This window comes from Odocoileus virginianus, chromosome 4 (assembly GCF_023699985.2).
Source record: "Odocoileus virginianus isolate 20LAN1187 ecotype Illinois chromosome 4, Ovbor_1.2, whole genome shotgun sequence".
Taxonomy (NCBI): Eukaryota; Metazoa; Chordata; class Mammalia; order Artiodactyla; family Cervidae; genus Odocoileus; species Odocoileus virginianus.
Genome location: NC_069677.1, coordinates 13,176,835 through 13,200,262, shown reverse-complemented (window position 1 = coordinate 13,200,262; position 23,428 = coordinate 13,176,835). Strand labels below are relative to the sequence as shown.

The 23,428-nt window shown below is 37.2% G+C and overlaps 1 protein-coding gene across 6 annotated transcripts in view; it reads left to right on the top strand.

Annotated features, from left to right (window-relative positions):
- The window catches only part of TFRC (transferrin receptor), a 135,839-nt gene extending 115,696 nt beyond the window's left edge, over positions 1 to 20,143 (top strand). For all 6 annotated transcript variants that reach the window (XM_070466162.1, XM_070466166.1, XM_070466163.1 and 3 more), the window contains 15 exons: positions 1,372 to 1,521; positions 1,899 to 2,007; positions 4,979 to 5,092; positions 6,008 to 6,106; positions 6,481 to 6,620; positions 8,834 to 8,991; positions 9,684 to 9,803; positions 11,336 to 11,421; positions 11,644 to 11,707; positions 12,680 to 12,747; positions 13,474 to 13,532; positions 13,754 to 13,835; positions 15,384 to 15,605; positions 16,414 to 16,554; positions 17,122 to 20,143. In XM_070466162.1, the coding sequence (XP_070322263.1) occupies positions 1,372 to 1,521; positions 1,899 to 2,007; positions 4,979 to 5,092; positions 6,008 to 6,106; positions 6,481 to 6,620; positions 8,834 to 8,991; positions 9,684 to 9,803; positions 11,336 to 11,421; positions 11,644 to 11,707; positions 12,680 to 12,747; positions 13,474 to 13,532; positions 13,754 to 13,835; positions 15,384 to 15,605; positions 16,414 to 16,554; positions 17,122 to 17,364 (1,855 nt within the window). In that variant the 3' untranslated portion in view covers positions 17,365 to 20,143. The remainder of the gene's footprint in view (positions 1 to 1,371; positions 1,522 to 1,898; positions 2,008 to 4,978; positions 5,093 to 6,007; positions 6,107 to 6,480; positions 6,621 to 8,833; positions 8,992 to 9,683; positions 9,804 to 11,335; positions 11,422 to 11,643; positions 11,708 to 12,679; positions 12,748 to 13,473; positions 13,533 to 13,753; positions 13,836 to 15,383; positions 15,606 to 16,413; positions 16,555 to 17,121) is intronic.
- The last annotated feature ends 3,285 nt before the right edge of the window (positions 20,144 to 23,428 follow it).

Sequence of the window (23,428 nt, the reverse complement as noted above, 5' to 3'; positions counted from 1 at the left end):
GTTGCTCAGTTGTGTCCGACTCTTTAAGACCCCACAGATTGTAGCCCACCAGGCTTCTCTGTCCGTGGAATTCTCAAGGCAAGAATACTGGAGTGGGTAGCCAGCCATTCCTTTCTCCAGGGGATCTTCCCAACCCAGGGATCGAACTCCGGTCTCCCACATTGCAGGCAGATTCTCCGCCCGCCCCCCCCCCCTTTTTTTTTTAAAGAAAATTCATAGGCTCTTGGTCTTTTTGTCATCTGGTTCTTTGTAGGCTGTTGCTTGCTGTCAGACTTTGTTCTTCTCTGATTTTCTATCTCATCCCCCTGTAAGTCATGCTGAACCCTGCTACTATCCTTAAAGGGATCAGTAGCTTTTTTCATCCTCTAGCTCAGGACTGACAGCCCAAATCTCAAGTAGTTCTTGATTTCTTCTGGTTCTTACTCAACTCATACCCTCAGAAGTGTCCTTAAGGTTTCTGTCTTTAGATTTTTCTTTTTTTGGCTGCACTGGGCTTCCTTGCTGCATGTATGGGCTTTCTTTAGTTGGCAGTGAGCAAGGGCTGCTCTCTAGTTACAGTGCCTGCTCTTGTTGGGGAACACAGTCTCCAGAGCGCAGGCTCAGCAGTTGTGGCGCAGGGGCTTAGCTGACCTACAGCATGGGGAATCTTCCCAGACCGGGGATCAAACTCGTGTCCCCTGCATTGGCAGGTGGATTCTTTACCACTGGACCAGCAGGGGAGTCCTTGTCTTTAGATTTTTAAGATTTTTGGACACATATCTAACTCTGTAAAGAACAAATCATCTTTTACCTTTCATTAATCTCGAATAGTTTCAATGGGACAATAATGGTTTTGGTCTTAAATGAGAAATCTTGGCATTTTTACTTCTTCTGGTGAATATTTTTGTGTGCACTGTACAGTAGGCATTATGGATAAAGTGAAGGTGAGGCTATAGTCTCAAAAAACTATATAACTAATGTGATGTGTATATTTACAAAGAGTCATGAGAAATCAAAACGAGGAAGAGTTTTGCTTCTGGGATATTCAGAATGCTTCAAGAAGTGAAATTGAAGCTGTATGTCTTGAATTCACCAACACTGTCTTTCATTTCGCTTACAGCAGATCTTATGGAAACTACTCATTTCCCCTAAAATTACCCTAAGCAGATATATAGGGATGAGGCTTTATAGTAGATAAAGAGGTTTAATTCCTTCAAATGTAGATGCTTTTTTTTTTTTCCCCCTTCTAAGCTTGTCTCTATCTGGTTAATCCAGAATTTTGGGTCACAGTTATTTTATTGAGTTATGCTTTTAAGACAGCTTTCCTGATACTTGAGTTCAGTGTTTAAGTTAAACTTTAGTTCATTTAACAGTGAGTTTTTTCCCCTCCAGGATGCTGAATGAAGATTCTTACGTCCCACGTGAGGCTGGATCTCAAAAAGATACCAGTTTGGCTTTTTTCATTGAAAATAAATTACATGACTATAAACTCAACAAAGTCTGGCGTGATGAACATTTTGTTAAGATTCAGGTTAAAGGCAGGTATGTTGAAAGATACTTCATTTTATAGAATTAGCTATTCTCAGGTGTGCTAATTATTGTCTGACTCTCTGCGACCCCGTGGACTGTAGCCCGCCAGGTTCCTCTGTCCATGGAATTCTCCAGGCAAGAATACTGGAATGGGTAGCCACTCCTACCATCTTGCCTGGTAGGATCTTCCCGATCTAGGGATTGAACCTGGGTCCCTGCATTCCAGGAGGACTCTTTACCATCTGAGCCACCAGGGAAGCCCTAATTATAGCAAAGCCCTTCAAAATAAATAATGCATGTCAAATGCTAAATGTATTAAATCCATTTAATTTTTTTCTCAAAGATACCTTAGCTTCATTTTCCGTTAACCTTTTTTTTTTTCCCTGCAGTTCTCAAAACTCGGTGTCTATAGTCAGTGCAAGTGGTGATGGCAGTCAGGCGTACTCAGTGGAGAATCCTGAGGGTTACGTGGCATATAGTAAGGCTGCGACAGTTACTGTGAGTAAGGCAAAGCCATGCATGAGACTTTTTCCCCTGTTGAATAGTTAAAAAACTTATTGTCTTTCCTGTTCTTAGTATAAGTTTACTTGTAAAATGTAGCTGGTCATGGGATATTTTTGTTCTCATCCCTCCTATGCCACAGTTAAAATCCTGAGTCTTTAGCTTGGTCGGCAAAGCCCTAAGTAATTCTGCTTTGCTCTTCACTCACTCTGCGGTGGCCACTCGCCTCCCTGCTGTTCCTTAAACACTCTAACTCAAACACGCTCCCACCTCAAGGCCTTTGCCTTTGTCTGTCCCACTCCTCCCTTAAATATCCGCATGGCTTCTTCTCTCCCATTGCACTGGAGTCTCTTCTCCAGCATTACCCCCCTAGGGAAGTCTTCTTTGATTATCTTATCAAAAATGGCCTTCCTCCAGTCCCTTCTCCTTATCCTGTAAGTACAGCACCTGACATCATTCACTTGTTTCCACACTAGAATGTAAGCTACACAAAGGGCTAGGGCTTAGTTTCTCTGCTATGTCACAGAGCCTCGGACAGTGCCTGACACATGCTAGTATTTACTGAATGAATCCATGTATCAGATTCACCCTTATGTGGAGGCAGATATAAATAACCATCTTGGCTGGAGTCTAATGTTAGTTTGATGCTTTAATGCTTGATCTTTTAAAATTTAGGCAAATTTGGTCAAACTACTATAGAAGTTGAAAAACAGCTATCTAGATCTATCTAGGTTTTTTAGGTTAAAAACCACATATTTATATGCCAGAGTCTTATCTGAAGACTGTCTTCTGAGCCAAATGAAGTTTTATGGTTCTTCTCTGTCTTCCTGATTGCCTGTGCTGTATCACTTTCACTGGCCACCCACAAGCCAGTGTTTTGTATAGTTTACAGTGAACGATGTCATGATCTCTGAAGAAGATTTAGCTTTAGGACTAGGGACCAGGCTTGATCACTCAAGAACTTTTGCGTGGCATAAGTTTGATGACAGTGAAAAAGGACAGACAAAGCTACTAATATAGACATCAGAAGGGGACAGAGCGCCCCCACTCACTTCTGATACTAGTGGTATCAAGGCCTTATATGTGTTTACCAGACCCACTTCCACAGCATACATCTTAAATTAACAATAGAAAGGTCTTACCAGACCCATTCCCATAAGTCTTAATATAACAAGATAACCAAGATACAGAGCTTAAGGGAAAACATACCCTTGAACAAAATGAGCTTTGTTGTGTAATCATTAGCTCTGGGTAAAACATTTTATGTGACTAAGACTAAGGAATGTAGAAAAAAAAGTTTGTCCTTTTCTCCTCCTCAAGAGACCCCTTTCTCCTCCTCACGGGCCCTGGACTCCTTATCAACCTACCTAAGAATTAATTCTCTCAGTAGGTTGTTCTGTTAAAGAATGTGGAGAGAATTGGTTCACCTGAATGCTATCTGTGTTTAGATATTTGGTTGTTAAATGTCAGTTTATAATGTCAGTTCAGTTCATCTGAACTCTGATAGAGTTTAGGAGCATTATGATGACAGCTTACATAGACATCTAAAAGTTGATCTCTGCAAGTTTATTTTCTTCTAAAACAACTTTTGGATGGATTTATTATCACAACTTTAAGTTAATTCTATGTCCTCAGTTATCTGCAGTTCAAGTGTAGGAACATTATGTAATTGGTTCTGCCTTGGCTAGTCTACAGTGTTTTTATTGATAGATATCTCTTTGCTTAAGCATATTTTATTATCCTTTCTCTTTCCCCAAAATATCTGAAGCAATGTAAATGAACATAAATAGTCAGTGTTAGTTAAATGAAAGGTATCATAAGATAATGAAAGATACAATAATTGGAGACCAGAAATCTTGACTTCACTCCTGTTAACCCTGAACATTTTTTAAAAAGAAATTTTCAAGATAGATCAGTAGAAAGTATCCAATGAGAGTAACAGAAAGAAATAAGATAGAAAAATTTAATGGAGCCTCAGGAACCTGTAAAACAGAAAGAGGAGCTAATTTTCATACCATTAGAGTCCCAGAAATAGAGAAGAAACCGTGTGGTAATGAAAACAGTTGAAGAAATATGGTTGGCTGTTTACTAAGTTTGATGAAAGATATTAACAAGCGGAGTCAAGAAACTGCGAAAACTCTGAACAAGATAAAACCAAAAAAAAAAAAAAAAAAGCCCATTATACAGAGTGAAGCCAGCCAGAAAGATAAACACCAATACTGTGTACTAACGCATATATATGGAGTTTAAAAAGATGGTAAAGCTAACCCTATATGCAAAACAGAAAAAGAGACACAGATGTACAGAACAGACTTTTGGACTCTGTGGGAGAAGGCGAGGGTGGGATGTTCTGAGAAAATGGCATTGAAACAAGTATACTATCAAGGGTGAAACAGATCACCAGCCCAGGTTGGATACCTGAGACAAGTGCTCGGGGCTGGTACACTGGGAAGACCCAGAGGGATGGGATGGGGAGGGAGGTGAGAGGGGGGATTGGGAAGGGGAACACATGTAAATCCATGGCTGATTCATGTCAATGTATGGCGAAAACCACTACAATATTGTAAAGTAATTAATTAGCCTCCAACTAATAAAAATAAATGAAAAAAAATTTGACTTACAAAAAAATTAAAAAACAAAACAAAAACAAAAGATCTATGTCCAGACACGTCATAATCAAAAAAAAAAAAAACAAAAATTTATTTGGTTGTGCTGGGTCTTAGTTGTGGCATGTGTGATCTAGTTCCCCAATCAGGGATCAAACCCTGGGAGTGCAGAGTCTTAGCCACTGGACCACCAGGGAAGTCCCCTGACCGCTTTTGACTTTAGAACTCTCATATACTTTTTCTAGGCCTTAGCCTTCTTTTTTTTTCCCCTCTCTTGGGTTTGACCTGTAAAATATTTGGTGGCAGACTCTGTCATTGTTCTAAGACCATAATGCTCATTGAATCTAATGTCTTTATCCTAGGGTAAACTGGTCTATGCTAATTTTGGCACTAAACAAGACTTTGAGGATTTAAATATGCCTGTGAATGGATCTTTAGTGATTGTAAGAGCTGGAAAAATCACTTTTGCTGAAAAGGTGAGTATGAGTTGTTAATTTTCTTAGATTCTCAAAACCTTCAGTCTTAAACTCTCATACCTGATAATATAATTTATTAAAATACAAATCAAATAAGTTCCTGTTATCTAAAGTTATAGGATACTTCTGAAACTGGCATATCTACTTGGAGTACTTTGCAATAATTGTTTTCCAGTAAAAATGCAGTTATGAGAAATGCTTAAGTGAAAGAGATGTAAATTATGTCTGTGTAATCAAGTTTTATATATATATAAAACCAAGGTTTATGTGTATATATACACATACACACATTCTCTCTCACTCTCTCTATATATAAATGTATATGATTCAGGTATAACTTTTATAGAAAGGAAAATTAAAAGTCACCTATACAAGGGCTTAGAATGGAAAGACAGTGGTTGTCTTGGATGGGTTTTGATTATTTATATTTTGAATTCTCTTTAAGAGTTAGTTAAGCTTTATTGTGCAGCCACATTGGAGTGGTGTTAAAACTAATTGTTTGGTATTTTGATTGGTTGTTTAGAACTTAATACACATAAACACATGAATGAGTGCAAGTAAAACTGGGGAAGTCTGAATAATATATGTAGATTGTACTGTATCAATGTTAGTATTCAGGCTGTTAGTTCTGCAGACTTTGACTAAAAGAAAACTGGGCAAAGTTTACAGTGAACCTCTGTTATTCTTAAAACTGCAAATAAATCTACAATTATCTTGTTAAAAATTTCAGTTAATTTCTTTAAAAAAGTTAAATTTTAAGGCAAATATTTTTTCCTATACATATTAGCTATTGAAATGTTGGAAGTATTGGTGTAGTCTGCTGTAGCCCTTTGTCTTTCAGTATAAGTTCAGTATGTATTTTTAATTTTTGTTGATTAGATCTTCATTTTCTGAGCTTTATGTGTTTTTCTTTAGGTTGCAAATGCTGAAAGTTTAAATGCAATTGGTGTCTTGATATACATGGACCATAGTAACTTTCCCATTGTTAATGCAAATCTTCCAGTTTTTGGACATGTGAGTTTTTATTTCTTGACTAAATAAGTTATTGGGTCTCCAAATTGTTGCTGGGTTCTATCTACATTAATAGCAATAGAACTGTGCCTTCCTTAAATACTTCTTTTGCCCTTGGAGAATTTTAGCAGTAAGTGAGAAGATGAATTACATGACTTTGAAACCTAATTATTACTTATTGCTAAAAATACTTTACCAATAGTACCTTGAATTAAGAATTTGACATATGCCATATAAAAACAAAAGTCATATATTATAGAGCCACTCAGACTTTCAGACTATAAATGTAGGTTGTAGCCTCATACAGAATTTGAATCTTACAGGGATTTCTTGAATAAGTGTGTGAGCTAATTATAATTACTCTTTTGTTTTACTAGGCTCATCTGGGAACAGGTGATCCTTACACACCTGGATTCCCTTCTTTCAATCACACTCAGTTTCCACCATCTCAGTCATCAGGATTGCCCAACATACCTGTCCAAACAATTTCCAGAGCTGGTGCAGAAAAGCTATTTCAGTAAGTTCTTATTTGAAAACCATCTTTCAGGGTCAAGTTTTATGATTAGGAGGAAATAATAATCTATTGATTTGATAAAATCTTAAAACAATTGGCTGTAATTTCCCACATGTTGGGTGTTTGGGGGATGGTTAGCTGTTAACTTGATGTATATAAAAATGCAATTTTTCCTCTATAAAGTGATCTTAATAGACATTTGATTCATTAAACTTGAAGAGTCCTCGTTCAGTCCACCCAGTGAATTTCTTGTGTAATATTGTTGGCATATCTTCTGCTTGAGTACTTCCTGTGGTTAAAACATTTTGTTACATATGGCAACATTCAGTTATTGGAGAAGATCTGTTAGAATTTGTATTGGGCTGAAATCTTATTCCCTAGAATATCCATTAGTTCTGGATTTTCTTTTTTAGCGACAGAAGGATTTGTTTCCTTGTCTATAGATTGAATATCCTCAGTTCTCATGACAGTTTCCCAAATGCTTTATAGTCATAATTAGTCCTTCTGGATATCCTCCCTATTGTACTAGTATTCCTGTTTAAAAATAGAAACCAGGCTGGTTACAGTACACATCATTAATTTTCATCTTGATCTTGATATATCCCCTGGTATTGGCAGGGGATGTTAGTCTAGTTTCAAACATTCATGTGAGCATTTATTTGCTATGTGACATAGAATAAGTTACTCTAACCACATTGGTGTTGTTTGACGTAATTGGATAGCAGGATTACTGATATCAAATGAAGAGCCATCTACATGCAAGGACTCATAGATCAGTCGGTAAAGAATCTGCCTGCAATGCAGGAGACCTGGGTTCAATTCCTGGGTCGGGAAGATCCCCTGGAGAAGGAACTGGCAACCCACTCCAGTATTCTTGCCTGGAGAATCTCATGGACAGAGGAGCCTGGCAGGCTACAGTCCGTGGGGTTGCAAGAGTCAGACACAATTTAGCAACTTAACCACTACTATATGTGACCATTAATAATGTGTCTAAGAGGTTTTTGTAATAGGTGATTCTTTTTGACTAAAACCAAACTTGGAATCAGCTACTTCTTCCTACTACCTGCAAGCCTTTCCTAATCTGTGAAGCCAACCCCTTATCTTGTTCTTATGTATTGGGGAGTTAATAATGTTTTGACTTATTTATGTAAGTAAGCCCTTTTTGAGCAGTCATTATTTGGATAACACATGTGGAATCAGATGGGGGGAGCTATCTAATCTAACTATATAGCAGCATGAGAGTGTTCTTTCTTTTTTTTTTTTTCCATTTATTTTTATTAGTTGGAGGCTAATCACTTTACATCATTACAGTAGTTTTTGTCATACATTGAAATGAATTAGCCATGGATTTACATGTATTCCCCATCCTGGTTCCCCCTCCCACCTCCCTCTCCACCCGATCCCTCTGGGTCTTCCCAGTGCATCAGGCCCGAGCACTTGTCTCATGCACCCAACCTGGGCTGGTGATCTGTTTCACCCTAGATAATATACATGTTTCAATGCTGTTCTCTTGAAACATCCCACCCTCGCCTTCTCCCAGAGTCCACAAGTCTGTTCTATACATCTGAGTCTCTTTTTCTGTTTTGCATATAGGGTTATCGTTACCATCTTTCATAACTGGAATAAGAATGTATACTTGCCTTGTTGGGCTTTCCTTGTGACTCAGCTGGTAAAGAGTCCACCTGCAATGTGGGAGACCTGGGTTTGATCCCTGGGTTGGGAAGATCCCCTGGAAAGGGAAAGGCTACCCACTCCAGTGTTCTGTCCTGGAGAGTTCCATGGACAGTATATGTGTAGTCCATGGGGTCTCAAAGAGTTGGATGCGACTGAGTGACTTTCACTTTCACTTTTCACTTTCACTTGCCTTGTTAGTGGAGAGTTAGGAAACACGAGGATGTATTAATGCACCTTTATAGATAAGGACTTCATTTTTAATCAATCTTGGAGTCTATTTAAAATGTAAATTACAACTATTCTCTGGCAGAAACACATACATCAGGTGGGATAGGTAATTAAAAATTCATTAAACTAGGAAGCAACTCATAATTTTCAAATGACTGCCTATAGATCGGAGTAAAACACAAGTGTTTGGTCACTAGTGAGTAATTTTGTGTGTTCTCTTTATTTGTCCTCTTAACCTCGAAAGTCATTGATTTTGTAAACCTAGAGGAAGTTAACAGTAACTCAGAACTCTGATCTCTACTTTCTGCTTCTAGAAATATGGAAGGAGACTGTCCTCGTAGTTGGGGAACAGACTCTTCATGTAAGCTGGTATCCTCACAGGATAAGAATGTGAAACTTAGCGTGAACAATGTGCTGAAGGAGATAAGAATTTTAAATGTCTTTGGAGTTATTAAGGGCTTTGAAGAACCAGGTAAAGATCCTTGGGGACTTTTTGTTTGGTTTTCCTCACTAAAGATGTGGCCAGAGGGAGGGAGGGCAGGAGAGCTGACTGCACTTGGTTTCTTGAAATGCTAAACCATATCTGTCCTAAAGTGAACTAACTGTAAGTGTCAGCTTTAATAGGAGGTAATAACAGCCTAGAAAATTGACTTGTTGAACTGACCATTATGCCTAGGAAATCTCTTTTTAAGTTATTAAATAGACCAGAGGTAAGCAAATTTCTTAAGGGGGCAAATAATAAACATGTTGTAGGCCAAATAGTCTCCATTGCAACTCAACTCTGCCATTGCAGCGTGAACACAGCCATGGACAATATCAGTGAATGGGCACGCAGGCTATAGTTTGCCACTATATCTGTTTGCTGTCAAATAGTCGTATCATTTGGTAAGGAAAGCCCTTGGACTTCAGTGCTTACTAGACAATTAGCGAGCACAAATAAGTAGGCAGTGAGTAACCTTAATTGGTAATGTAGAAAAAGGAGATTATTATTGTCATATGAATGTTTAATCCCTTGAGTCCTAAGTCAGATCTGAAGTAAGGATCTCTTACCCTTACTACATGGACTACATTTTTTACCCTTCTACTAATGTGTTTATTCTAGACTTCACTATTAGAAAACAGTTTAAAAGCTGATTGAATAATTTTTTTTTTTTTTTAATTAAGATCGCTATGTTGTAGTAGGGGCCCAGAGGGATGCCTGGGGTCCTGGAGCTGCAAAGTCCAGTGTAGGAACAAGTCTGCTATTGACACTTGCCCAGATACTTTCCGATATGGTCTTAAAAGGTAGAGTACAAATTTTGAGAACTTGAGCATCTATGTACTGTGCTTCTAAATGTTATAATATGCTTTGCTCATTTTTGCCTATGTTCTTATGGTTCACTTGTGCTGGGCCCTAGGACCCAAAGATTCAAGAATATGATGGGGGTTTGTATGTGTGGGTGGGTTGGTATAAGAGTGGCAAGTACCATCGGAGAAAGGCTTAAGCCTTTCTTGCATAAAATTCCTTAAAGTTTGTTTTATTTATTTATTTTTGGCTGTGCTGGGTCTTCATTGCTGCACAGGCTTTCTCTATTTGAGACAAGTGGGGGCTACCCTTTGTTGCAGTGTGTAGGCTTCTTATTGCCTTGGCTTCTCTTGTTGCCAAGCACAGGCTCTCGGACCTGGGGCTTCAGTAGCTGCAGCACATGGGCTCAGTAGTTGCGGCTCCTGGGCTTTAGATTGCAGGCTCAATAGTTGTGGCACACGAGCTTGCTCTGCAGCATGTGGGAGCTTCCTAGACAAGAGATTGAACCCAAATCTCCTGCATTGGCAGGCGGATTCTTTACCACTGAGCCACCAGGGAAGCCCTAGACCCTGAATTCTTAAGTACAAAGTAGGTTGTCTTTTGTTGTATCTGCTTTTGCCTTTGAAACAGTTTTCTGTGCAGTGTCTTCATGAGTTTCTTTGAGACACTGGAAAGCATTGTATTGGGCCCTAAATTCTCTTTGACATGTCCAGAATGATACAGCAAATCTAACATGGTCCCTAAGGAATCTGTTTGAAAGCAAGCAATGTCATACCTCTGTACTATGTTCTATAGTTTGATTATAGAATGATAATATATAATATATAAAATATAGACTATTTGATTTGTAAGTATATTATATAGTATATGTTTATGTAAGAAAGGCTCACTTTCAAGCCTTTGTCATATGGTACTTGCCACTCTTATATCAACCCACCCACACATGCAAACCCCCATCACAATCTTGAATCTTTGGGTCCTAGGGCAAGTTGCAGTGCTTAACTCATATACAAAAGTAAATTAATGCAGAAAAAGATGTACCCAGGGGAGGGGGAGGAGTGGAGTGGAGGGTAGTGGCCCATAAAAGCCCCAAAGGAGCTAATCATTAATTTCTCTGAAAACTCACTCTTTCCTAAACTTAAATTTGTGAGTTTTAATTCTATCTCAAACATTCGTTTTAAAAGTAATCTGGTATTTTAAGTGACTTCTAGGCAAATTGTTTTCAAAAAAGATACTTCGGTTGTGATTTCAAATAGCTCTTGGTCTGGAAGTTATGGGACTCAAAGAATAGAGTGTAGGAGTGAGGTCTAGTAAGCTGGTCCCTGCTGTGTACTTAAGGTCTTATTTGCAAATGGTCTCCTATTACTTTTAAAATTTATTTCTATTTCTTCTTTTGGTTCTTTTCACTTGGGGCCTCAAAAGGAAAAGAAATAGTTTTGAATCTGTAGTCTGAAGTTTCTGATTGCATCTCAAGTCAGTTACTGACCTGTAACCTTTCCCAAGATAGAACTAACTTTTTGTTGTCTTTTAGGTCAGTTTAAACCCAGCAGAAGCATTGTCTTTGCCAGCTGGAGTGGTGGAGACTTTGGAGCTGTTGGTGCCACTGAATGGCTAGAGGTATTATCTATATCTCATCCATACACAGAATGGGCCTCCCACTTGTAATTGCTTAAGCTGTCTTCCAGAAATGATGCTCTTTTAGATTTGTTTATATCATTTTTTACCTTCATATATTTAGTTTCAATAAAATCCAAACTTAAACAGAAATCCCTAATGATAGCTCTGTCAGTGATAACTGGATTAACACATACTAGTACATTCGTATTTTTCCTTTTCCAGGGATACCTTTCCTCATTGCATTTAAAGGCTTTCACTTATATTAATCTGGATAAAGCTGTTGTTGGTAAGTGTCTTTTCTTTAGTATCTTTTCATGATAAATTTATAAACTACTTATAAAATAGTAGACGAAAGCTTTCTAAAGCGGCACTTGTTATTTTTTACAGTCTACATTGGACATAGCTAGATCAAAAGATTTACATAGCTTTCTCTTAAATAGTGCATTAAGTTATACGGGTGTGGATTGCCTTGCCTAGAGCAGTGGTTCTTTACGTGGTCCCTGATCAGCAGCATCAGGATCACCTGGGCACTGTGAGAAATGCAAAATTTTAGGCCCTACCCTAGACCTTTTGAACCAGAATCTGGACCATACCATCTAGCAAACTGTTCTAACAAGTGCTCTAGGTGATTATGACGCATTAAAGTTTGAGAACCACTAGTTATCTACTTTGGACCAGGAGGAAATAAACTATACCAATAGAATGGTACTTCTGGAGACTAATTAACAAGTTGCTAGATTGTGGCTTCATGGATAGAAATATAAGATAATCAAACTCCTGAAAGAGTCTAGTGTTACTAAAAATACAGATGTAGCCAGTAGATGTAGTGGAGAGTAATGAAATGTCTACTTGGGGAAGAAAAAGGAAGGAGTTACAATTAAACTAAATTTTATTAGTCATTATTGCTATTTTACCTTTGCAACAAAATGTATTGAATATAACAAGCTTGCTATAGCTAATAGATGACTGCCCTAACATGGGTGAACCAAAAAGTTACAAAAATACAAATCATTAACATTAAATATGCAAACTCGAGGACTGAGAGCTTCAGTTGAGTGAAATTTGGTGTTTAGCAGTCACTAAAGAGCTTGACTCCTCAACCACTTTTTTGTCTACTTCATAAAGAGGGATAGTTGTTGTATATGCCATTGATCTAGGTTATTGTCCTCCTGTTTGCCAAGTAGTTTTAGCTGTAGAAGTAGCAGTGTGCAAATTGCTTGACTAAAGGAGGAGCAATGTTAAAGTAATCTCTTTGCAGGTACTACCAATTTCAAAGTTTCTGCCAGCCCACTGTTGTATTCACTTATTGAGAAAATCATGAAAGATGTGAGTATATCCTTAATTATGAAAGTGTAATGAAAGTTAGATAAAATAATAGGATGACAAACATTTATATTTAACTGTAGATGTCTATGAGGGTTGTCTAGAATCAGAATGTTAAAGAAAGTTTAAATGAACTTGAACCATACCTGAGACTTAAATAAGGCCAGATGAAATACCCATTGAATAAAAACAGACATGATGAGATACTCATTGAATAAAAACAGACATGTGAAAGACTGTAGTTTTGAATGAGCAGGGAAAAAGCATATAATATATTGGAGTGATTAAAGCTGGAGACGAATAAGGGTCAAGGAACTTGACCTTGCTCCCATGGGAAACTGGGGAGTTACTACAGGGTCTCCCGGCAGGGTAGTAATGTGTTTGCAGGTTAGGCTGACAGTAGTATAAAATGTGTTGGAAGGAAGAAACTAGAAAGAAGATAGTTGGCAGAACATAAAGGCTAGAAAGTTCTGTTAAAACTGGGTGAAGCCCCTTTAAAATGTTAAAAAGGAAAACTTTTTCTTATGACTAAAAGAACTAACAGCACAAGCCTAGAAGGAATAACTTCAGAAATTATGGATTGTTTTAACTGTCTTAAAGAAATTTGTTTCAAGAAGATAAAATAAAAAATTTAATGTTTTAAATAAATGTTTATAGAGAAAAATGTTAGTGACTAGTCTGAATGAATAAATCCAGAAAGGTTCATTTTAATCATAATTTATTTTACAGGTGAAACATCCACTTACTGGGTTGTCTCTGTATCGGGATAGCAACTGGATCAGCAAAGTGTAAGTTGAGAAAAGTGAATAAATAGCTAACAGGAAAGCAGGGTCACTCAATAAATAGCACCTACTATATCCATTAGAGGTTTAAACATAACCTAGCATTGAGTTTACCTGTACCTGGAGAGATTCAGTTTAAGAATTTACTTGAGGGTAGGATAGGGGTGCATGTAGCATAGTCGGTTCTTTAGAAAACTTTCTAAAGACATTTTTGGCCCTTCTTGCAGGAAGAAACTTTCTTTGGATAATGGTGCTTTCCCTTTCCTTGCATATTCTGGCATCCCGGCAGTCTCTTTCTGTTTTTGTGAGGTAAGTCTGAAGAATGCTACAGCATTATATCTTAGATCTTCTTTGGTCAGTTTTGAGACCAACTTTCTTAGAATGCTTAGTATGTATTGAGAAATTATATATGTGCAGTTACTGCAATCTTTCTTATTGTCAGTCTTAACATAGAATTTTAATCCCAGCTTAGTTAGCAATTGAGTTTATTTGCTAAAACTCCTTCAGTTATATATGATGGCTTTTAGTAACAAGGCTGTCTATTGGACAGTGCAAGTATAGAATATTTCCTTCAAACAAAGTTCTACTGGATAATGCTGTTCTTGATGCCTGTTGAAATATGATTGTAGATGTTTGTCCCGAGATGTTAGTTAGTCTCTTAGGCAGGGATTATAGATAAAAGCATGAAAAAAAAAAAAAAAAAAGGCGAGCTTTTTAAGGGATAGAACTTTGAACTGACCAAGTTGTTGGAAAACCAAGATTGGCTTGGTACAAGAGCCAATTAAAAGAGACTGAAAACCAGGCAGACTAAAAATGAGGAAGGCCTCTGTGTTGGAGTTGAAAAACCAGCTCTGTAGCAGGTTCTTCCAAGGTGGGAAGAGATCCCAGAGTTCGTACAGGGGTTCAGGGTAGAAACTGTTGACTTTGGCATCAAATTGTTGATGCCATTAGAGGCCAGGTCCTTACTAGACTTGTTCCCACTGGGTGTTTTAGCCTGGGATTAGGACAGAAAAAGTGAGGAAGTGATGCAAGATGTGGATTTAGAGATTAACATAGCTGGAATTCCCCTAACCTTCTGCTAGATCAACAGTATGAATGGTATTGAAATATTAGGTCATGATGTCTATTTAGTACGCTAGGAAGAACTGAGTGTCAGGTCCCAGGGTTGAGGAAATTTATGAATGATTTCTGTTGACCTTCAGAAGTCTTTTTTTTTTTTAAAGCTGTTCAGAGGTATAGGTAATACCTATACAAATAATACACATACTTATACAGATATGTATGTAACACATACAGATAAGCATGTACAGTATGAAAGTTAAGGACCGAGGTCAAAACAAAGGATTGCCAATGAGATTGTCACCAAGGACAGTGGTAGAGTTGAAGAAATCGTTACTGAAGTTGTCCAATGAAAGTAGAGAGTTCTTGTGTGTTGAACAGTCTCGTCAGAAAGGTAGCATGAGTGGATGAATGCTGCATGATGAGAAAGAAGGTAAATTTTTGGCTAAAAGTTTATTGAAAGTACATTTCAGGCATGCTCTCCTCTTCCCTCATGCCAAACTTCTCAGGGAGACAAGAACAAGGATACAACCTGTTCTGGATACAAATCCGTTCAGGGTCTGTGATGTGATAGAACAGGGATTCAGTACAGCTTAGGAGAAAGTAAAATCTTTCCAGGAGTAGGTTAGGTTCAGAGGAACAAGTAAAAAAAAGCAGTATCTTCTTAAAGTAGTGAATAGGAGATAAAGTTGGAGTAGGACTATATTAGAAGCCAAGGAAGAATTATAGTAACTGTTACCTTGATGGGGGAAACTAGAATGTGAAGCCCTAGTCTTATAACTCACCTTTGTTCTCCAGGACACAGATTACCCTTATCTGGGCACCCCCATGGACACCTATGAGACGTTGGGCGGAGAAGTCCCTCAGTTGAACAGAGTGGCGCGGGCAGCAGCGGAAGTGGCTGGTCAGCTTGTGATTAAACTTACCCATGATGTTGAGCTGAACCTGAACTATGAGATGTATAATGATGAAATACTTAAGTTTGTGAAGGAAATGAACCTATTCAGAGCAGACATAAGGGTAAGCACTAATTAAATCAGGTTCCTACTGGTAAAGTATTAAACAGTTTGAAGAATACTGTTTAGCTATTCCTGGGGAGCAGGACAGGTAGCCAAAGTATGTTTTAAAGTGCACTGAAGTATAATTTTGCGTAGAATCCATAACTCACTTGAGAGGAAGCTCAGAGACTGCAGTACATAGGACAGACCACAGCAGGTATGTCAGAATCTACAACAGTGTTATTTCATTCATCTGAAACAATTCTCATTCATGTATTCCTAGTGCCCCATAAAGAGGCTGGGTGTAAACCATATGAAGATCTCAACTATGAACTTTTGAGTTTGGGTCACAAATACTTTTCAGAGATCACATGGGTGGAGAGAGGAACATAGCCAGTGGGTTTATTTAGTGTTGATCCTTTGTGTCGAATGTTCAAACTTTTGATAAAACCAAATTAATATTAATTTTATAGTACCAGATGTCAATTCAACAGATCCCTTAAATAAAGTAAATCACTGATAACAAAATCTTAATTATAAGGATTGGCTTTCTTGAAACTTGAAACTAATTCTAACTGATCAGAAACTGGGACGTAAGAATGGATAATAGTACTATTTGCTGAGCTTAAATATGAGTACGTTACTTAGTTTATAGAGCCTGGAACCTTCTATACAGGATGCTTATAGCTAGCTGACTTGAGCTTGTTTGTGAGCCTCACCCCCTTTTATCAGAATCATTTCAGTTAATACACCTAAATTTGAAAGGTATGTAGAATAACACCCTTAGAAATATAATGTCTAATAGTGACTTTCATATCTTTCTGTTTCAGGATATGGGTCTGAATATTCAGTGGCTGTATTCTGCTCGTGGAGACTTCTTCCGTGCTACATCTAGACTAACAACGGATTATAAGAATGCTGAGAAAACAGACAGATCTGTGATGAGGGAAATCAATGACCGTATCATGAAAGTATGTAATCCTTAGAAAAGGAGGAATTCAAGTTTGTTCATTTCTAATTGGTAACTCTTGTGTTTCTAAAAAGTAGATTTTATAATTCTAGGAGCCTGGAATACTTTCCCACTTTAGAATTCAGCACAGATTTTAAAAAGATCTAAAGTTAGTATATCTAAACTGAAAATACAGAAGACATTTGACCTAATATTAGTTTTTTTAGCCTTAAAACCATTTTAAAGAAAGGATCATTAATGATTTTCATCTGTCATTTTCTCTATATTTCTGTTTAATTCAGCCCCTAGCTGCTTTATTACAGTGGAAAAACTTATAAAGCTTCCGTATGTAGGCTCCAACCAAAAAACAAACAAAAAGCAACCCAGTGCAGTTAGAGTTTACAAAGGAATTGACAGCTTTCCTTACAGTTTTAACATTAGAAGATTAGTAGCTTGGTTCTCGACATTCTTAAAATTCAGGGAAATTTAAACATAGAAGTGAGAGAATGATGGTTGTTTTACTATATCAGATCATTTGCTCACGACAAAAGTTGTAGCATTGAGTAAGGTCTATGTTTTGTTTTCGTAGGTGGAATATCACTTCCTCTCACCCTATGTATCTCCAAGAGAGTTTCCTTTCCGACACATCTTCTGGGGCGCTGGCTCTCACACTCTGTCAGCTTTGCTGGAGCACTTGAAGCTGCGTAAGAAAAATAGTGATGCTTTTAATCAAACACTGTTGGAAAACCAGTTGGCTCTAGCAACTTGGACTATTCAGGGAGCTGCAAATGCCCTCTCTGGGGACATTTGGGACATTGACAACGAATTTTAAATGTGACACCCGTAACTTATACGAAAACATCAGGGTAGTGTGGTTTCTAGACTTGTATTGGTTATGCTAAATTTTCAGTAGGGCTAAAAAGCTAATATTAAAATTCTACCCAATCTTGGTACTACTAGATGTTGGTCTTTTAGGCAGTAGCTTTTAATACAGGGTAGGTACTTGCATTTCAAGTTAAATTGAATAATTTTTAAAAATGTTCACAATAGAATATTTTCTCTGATTATCTCTAGAATTTTTAGTGCTTTGTAATGGTAACTGCCTCTTTCCTGTCATAGTTCTGAAAAAGTCAGAACCAGTTATTTGAACTATTGGTCTAAATCCTAAGGACGTGAGCTGGTTATCTTTTGAGCTGGAGGAAGGTGATAGGTGGTGGCTTAGAGTGATCCTCCATCTTCATTTGATGCTAGACAGATACCAGGCTGTAAGGCTTTACTCTCCACGTGGGGTCTCTGTCTTCTGTAAGGATTTAGCTTGTTTCCACCTCTGAAAGTGGAACAGTTCACTTTCAGAAGAGATGGGACATGTTTTCTTGCCAATGAGGTCTGAAATAGAGGGCCTTCAGCTGCATAAAATGAGGTTCAACTGTTTATCACAGGAGTAAGGCCTTAATGTGGCAACCTTAAGATTATCTATGAAAAGAGACCAGAAAGCCAAAGACCTAGTATATTTTCTTTTCCTCTGTCCCTTGTCCCATAAACCTTCGTTAGTTTTTTGTTTTCACTTATTCCAAGGTATTTTGAAAGAGAACCAGGTTTTAGGTGTTTAATTTCAAACTCAGTTTGTCAGACTTTAGAGAACACACTGCCAAATTTTGGCCAAAGTGTTAATTTTTTGGAAAAGCTTCCTGTCATTTTGGCACTGAGATATTTATTTATTTATCAGTGACAGAGTTCACTATAAATGGTGGTTTGTTTTTTTTTTTATAGAAGATAATTATCGGAAGCAGTGCCTTCCATAATTATGACAGTTATACTGTCGTTTTTTTTTTTTTTTAAATAAAAGCAGCATCTGCTAATAAAACCCAACAGATACTGGAAGTTTTGCACTTGTGGTCAACACTTAAGGGTGTTAGAAGACAACCACAAGCCAAATAAAATTATAAAACTCAGTCTTGAGAATTAAATTTAATTAGTGGTTGCTAATCAAGTTTAGCTAACCAGATTAAAAATGGCAGTTCTTCTAAATGCAGTGAATTGTGACCAAGTTATAAGTTAATGTCACTTAAAAGCTGTGATTATATTCATAAATGGAAAATTTTACAGTTCAATTTATCCAAGATGTAACTTCAATTTGAATTTTGCAAAATTTCCAGTACCTTTGTCACAAACCTAACTCACATTATCGGGAGCAGTGTCTTCCATAATGTATAAAGAACATGGTAGTTTTTGCCTACCACAGTGTCTATATCGGAGACAGTGATCTCCATATGTTACACTAAGGGTGTACGTAATTATCGGGAACAGTGTTTCCCATAATTTTCTTCATGCAATGACATCTTCAAAGCTTGAAGATCGTTAGTATCTAACATGTATTCCCAGCTCCCTATAATTCTCTTTTAGTTTTAGTTGCAGAAACATTTTGTGGTCATTAAGCATTTGGTGGATAACTTCAACCACTGTAAAATAAAATTATTTCCTTCAAAGTTCTTTGTTTTTAAACCTAATGTTGTATTTTGTTATATCTGTGGTTTCTCCAGGTCTTCTGTTAGGCAGGATAGTAGCAGACATTTATAATGTTTGCTGTTGTCAAATGAATTTAACTTCACCCCCTTATTTGCATGTTATCTCCTATAAACTTAGTTTACACAAGTTTGAATCCAGAATTAACCTTTTAGCTTAAAGCAGTAGAAACTTGTACAAGAGTTTGGGGGGAGGGGGGACTGCAGGGTAGGGGGAGGTAAAGTTTGCTAAAGGGTCTTTGATCACATCTCCCCAACCATTAGTATTTGGTGGTTATAAGTTAAATGTAGACATGAACAAGTAAGTTTGAGACCACATCAGTTAGGACTTTATTTTCTACTCAGCCATTTTTATTATAAACCTGATAATCAGCTGTTTGTTCTAAGGCAGTTCAATACTTACTGTCACCTAAAAAAAGTTCATAGGGTAATCTTAAAATTCTTAAACTTAGTGTCATTTATGTAAATTAAAATAGATCTAGTTTAATACAGCCTCACTGATTTGTTTGACTATTCAGTCTGTTTCAGTCTTCCAGTGTTTATCTTGAACTGATACTTAGTGTAAGTGAAAAGGTCAGAGTTGGGATTCCTGGTTTGAGTATCACGCTTTGTCATTTTAATGAAAGTTCAGTGACTTCAAGGCATATTATGAATAACGGGTATACATTTTACAGCAGTAAATTTCTTCAGAAAATTTTTCTGTAGTTAGGTTTAAGTTATTTACAATCAAACAAGTCATTATGTGGTAAGGGGCTTAATATTCCTGAAAGAAATTGATATCTGACTAATGCCAACCAGCTGGTCAGATTTTTTCTGGTTTTAGATGTCACATGTATTTTGAAGGTAAAAGGATAAAATGAGTGAGCTTTGTCATGATTCACTATTCTAAAACTTGCATGACCTTTATTGTGTTTCCTCTGGAATGTTCTTGAAATTTTAGTTTACTAAAGGTAGCTTATTAGACTTGCCAACTTACTGCTCAGCTGTATCTTTGTGAACAAGTGATATGCCCTTACAATTGTATACAATCTGGTATGTGCAACAATGTGGAGATTCCTCAAATGATTTAATAAAATGCTTGAACACTGAGTTGTCATTTTTAATAGATTTCACTTAGGTTCCCAGTAAAACTGAGCGGAAAGTACAGAGTTCCCATATACTCCCTGCCTGCACACCACCCCCATCCCAGTTTCTCCGAGTATCAATATCCTGAGAGTGCCCCACCCCCACCAACTACATTTGTTACAATCAGTGAATCTATCTTGACACATCATTATCCTCCAAAGTCCATAGTTTACATTAGGATTCACTCTTGGTGGTTTACATTCTATGGGTTTGGACAAATGTATAATGATGAATGTATCATAGTACAATACAGGATAATGCTGCTGCCCTGAATATCCTGTTCTGCCTCTTCAGCTTCCCTTCCCGGTAACCCCTGGCAGCCATTGATAATTTTTACTGTCTCCCTAGTTTTGCCTATTTCAGAATGGCATGTATTAGGTTGGCCAAAAAGTTCATTCAGGTTTTTCCATTACATCTCAGGGCATCATAGAGTTCATTCAATGTAGCTTTTTCAGATTGACTTATTTCAGTTAGTAATATGCATTTAAGTTTCCTCTATGTCTTTTCATAGCTTGATAGCTTGTTTATTTTTAGTGCTGAATAATATTCCATTGTCTGGTGTAACAGTTTATTTCTCCATTCACCTACCAAAGAACATCTTTATTGCTTCTAAATTTTGGCAATTACGAATAAAGACGTGTACAGGTGTTTATGTGGACATTAAGTTTTCAGTTCATTTGGGTAAATACCAAGGAGTGCAATTGCTAGATCATATGGTAAGAGTATCTTTTTGTAAGAAACTTCTAAAATGTCTTCCCAAGTTACTGTACCATTTTGCACTCCCACTAGCAGAGAATGAGAGTTCCTGTTATGCCATATCCTAGGCAGCATTTGGTGGTGTCAAGTATTTTGGATTTTGGCCATTCTAGTAGGCGTGTAGTGGTGTTTCATTTTAATTTGTATTTCCCCAATGACAAGACGTTGAGCATCTTTTCATGTTTTCATTTACCAAGTGTTTATCTTTGGTGAAGTGTCTCTTCAGATCTTTTGCTCCTATTTTAAGCAGGTTGCTTGTTCTCTTATTGAGTCTTAAGATTTTTTTGGGGGGGGGTATATTTTAGATAACAGTCCTTTATTAGATGTGAGTTTTACAAATATTTTTTTCCCCAGTTTGTGGTTGTCTTTTCATTCTCTTGAAAGTACCTTTGTGGAGCAAAAGTTTTTAATTTTAATGACGTCCAGCTTATCAATTATTTCTTTCATGTATCATCAAACCCATCTAGATTTCCCCCTCTGCTAGGAGTTTTATAGTTTTCCATATAAAGGATTTTTGTAAAGAATATATGGTTTGTTCATTTTTTTGCATGTGGATGCATGTGGATGTCCAATTGGTCATTGGTTTTCATTTAAGGACACTCTAACAGGTTACATCATTTGCAAGTATTTTTTCCCATTCTGTAGGTTGTCTTTTTGTTTTAGATTAATTTTCAAATATATACAAACAACTCATACAACTCAAAATCAAACAAACAACTCAATCAAAAAAAAATGCACAGAAGATCTAAATAGACATTTCTCTGAATAAGACATACAGATGGCCAAAAGGCACATGAAATGATGGTCAACATTGCTAATTATTAGAGAAATGCAAATCAAAACTACAATGGGGTATCACCTCACATCAGTCAGAATGGTCATCACCAAAGTCTACAAATAATAAATGCTGGAGAGGGTATGAAGAAAAGGGAACCCTTCTAGACTGTTGGTGGGAATGTAAATTGGTGCAACCATTGTGGAGAATACTACAAAGGTTCTTTTAAAAACTAAAAAACAGCTACCATATGATCCAGCAATTCTTCTACTGGGCATATATCCAGAAAAAAAATGCAATTCAAAATGATATATGCACCCCAGTGTTCATAGCCACACTAATTACAGTAGCCAAGACATGGAGGCAACTTACATGTCCATCAACAGATGAATGGAAGATGTGGTATATATATACAATGGAATATTACTCACCTGTTAAAAAGAGAATGCCATTTGCAGCAACATGGATGAAACTGGAGGTTATCATTCTAAGTGAAGTCAGTTAGAAAGACAAATATATGATATCACTTATACATAGAATCAAAAAAAGGATACAAATGAACTTATTTACAAAACAAACAGACTTGTAGACATAGAAAACAAATTTACAGTATCCACGGGGGGAAAGATGGGGGAGGGATAAATTAGTTTGGGATTAACACAACTGTATATAAAATAGAGGACCTATTGTAGAGCACAGGGAACTCCACTTAATAGTCTATAATAACCTATAAGGGAAAAGAATCTGAGAAAGTGGATTTAATGTATAACAATCATTTTGTTATATACCTGAAACTAGCAACACAGTAAATCAACTACAACTATAATATGGAATGAAAATTAGAGGTGCCATGTGGGAAAAAGATTGATAAAATGATTTCATATGAATTGTTACATGGGAAAAAAAGCATAACCATATTATAAGGTAACTGGCAAAAAATATTTTCTTCATACATAAAAGGCTTCCTTAATACCTAAAGATATATAACACCTTTTTGATGTAGCATCATTCCTGCAGCCCTTTCTCTTTTCTGTACTTGTTGCCCTGTTTCCCATTCCTCTCCCTGCTTTTCAAAGTAAGTGCTCACACCAAGGACCAGGAACCTTGTCAGCTCAAAGTGTGTTTGACTATTATTCATGCAGGCTACTAGTGCTTAGGAAAAAAGTATGTGAGGGTATGTTTATGCATGTATGAGTTGGAAGGTAAGGAAGGAAGCATGAGGGTCTAACCTGTTCCCATGCTAGAACTCAGCCCTAGCCTTCCTTGATATCCAGTTGGTCCTCTCAACTAATTCCATAACCCCCAACCGAGCACATAGAAACTGGCCCATATCTAATTTCTATATATAAATTCCCAGAACTCACTAAATATTTTCACTCTTCTGTTTCAGCAGCTTGGCTTTGGCATGGTATACAGGCACGTGCTAGAGAGGCAAGAGACTTGGGAAAAGGAATTAGTAGACCAGGAAACCTGAATTTGTATCTAGGTCATGGAAATTCTAATCCAGTCACTACCCATAAATTGCTGGATGTCCCTGGGTAATCTGTTATACCTCTCAGACTGCAGTTTCCCCACTTCTAAATGCAGGGGTTAGGCCTGATGTTCTCTAAGAGCCTTTCTAACTTTAACATAAAATCTGTCTTCCACTGAGAATGTATGCTTCCTCTCTCAAATTCAGATTTGATTTTATCCTTTTAGGGTACCTTTACAATCCTTTC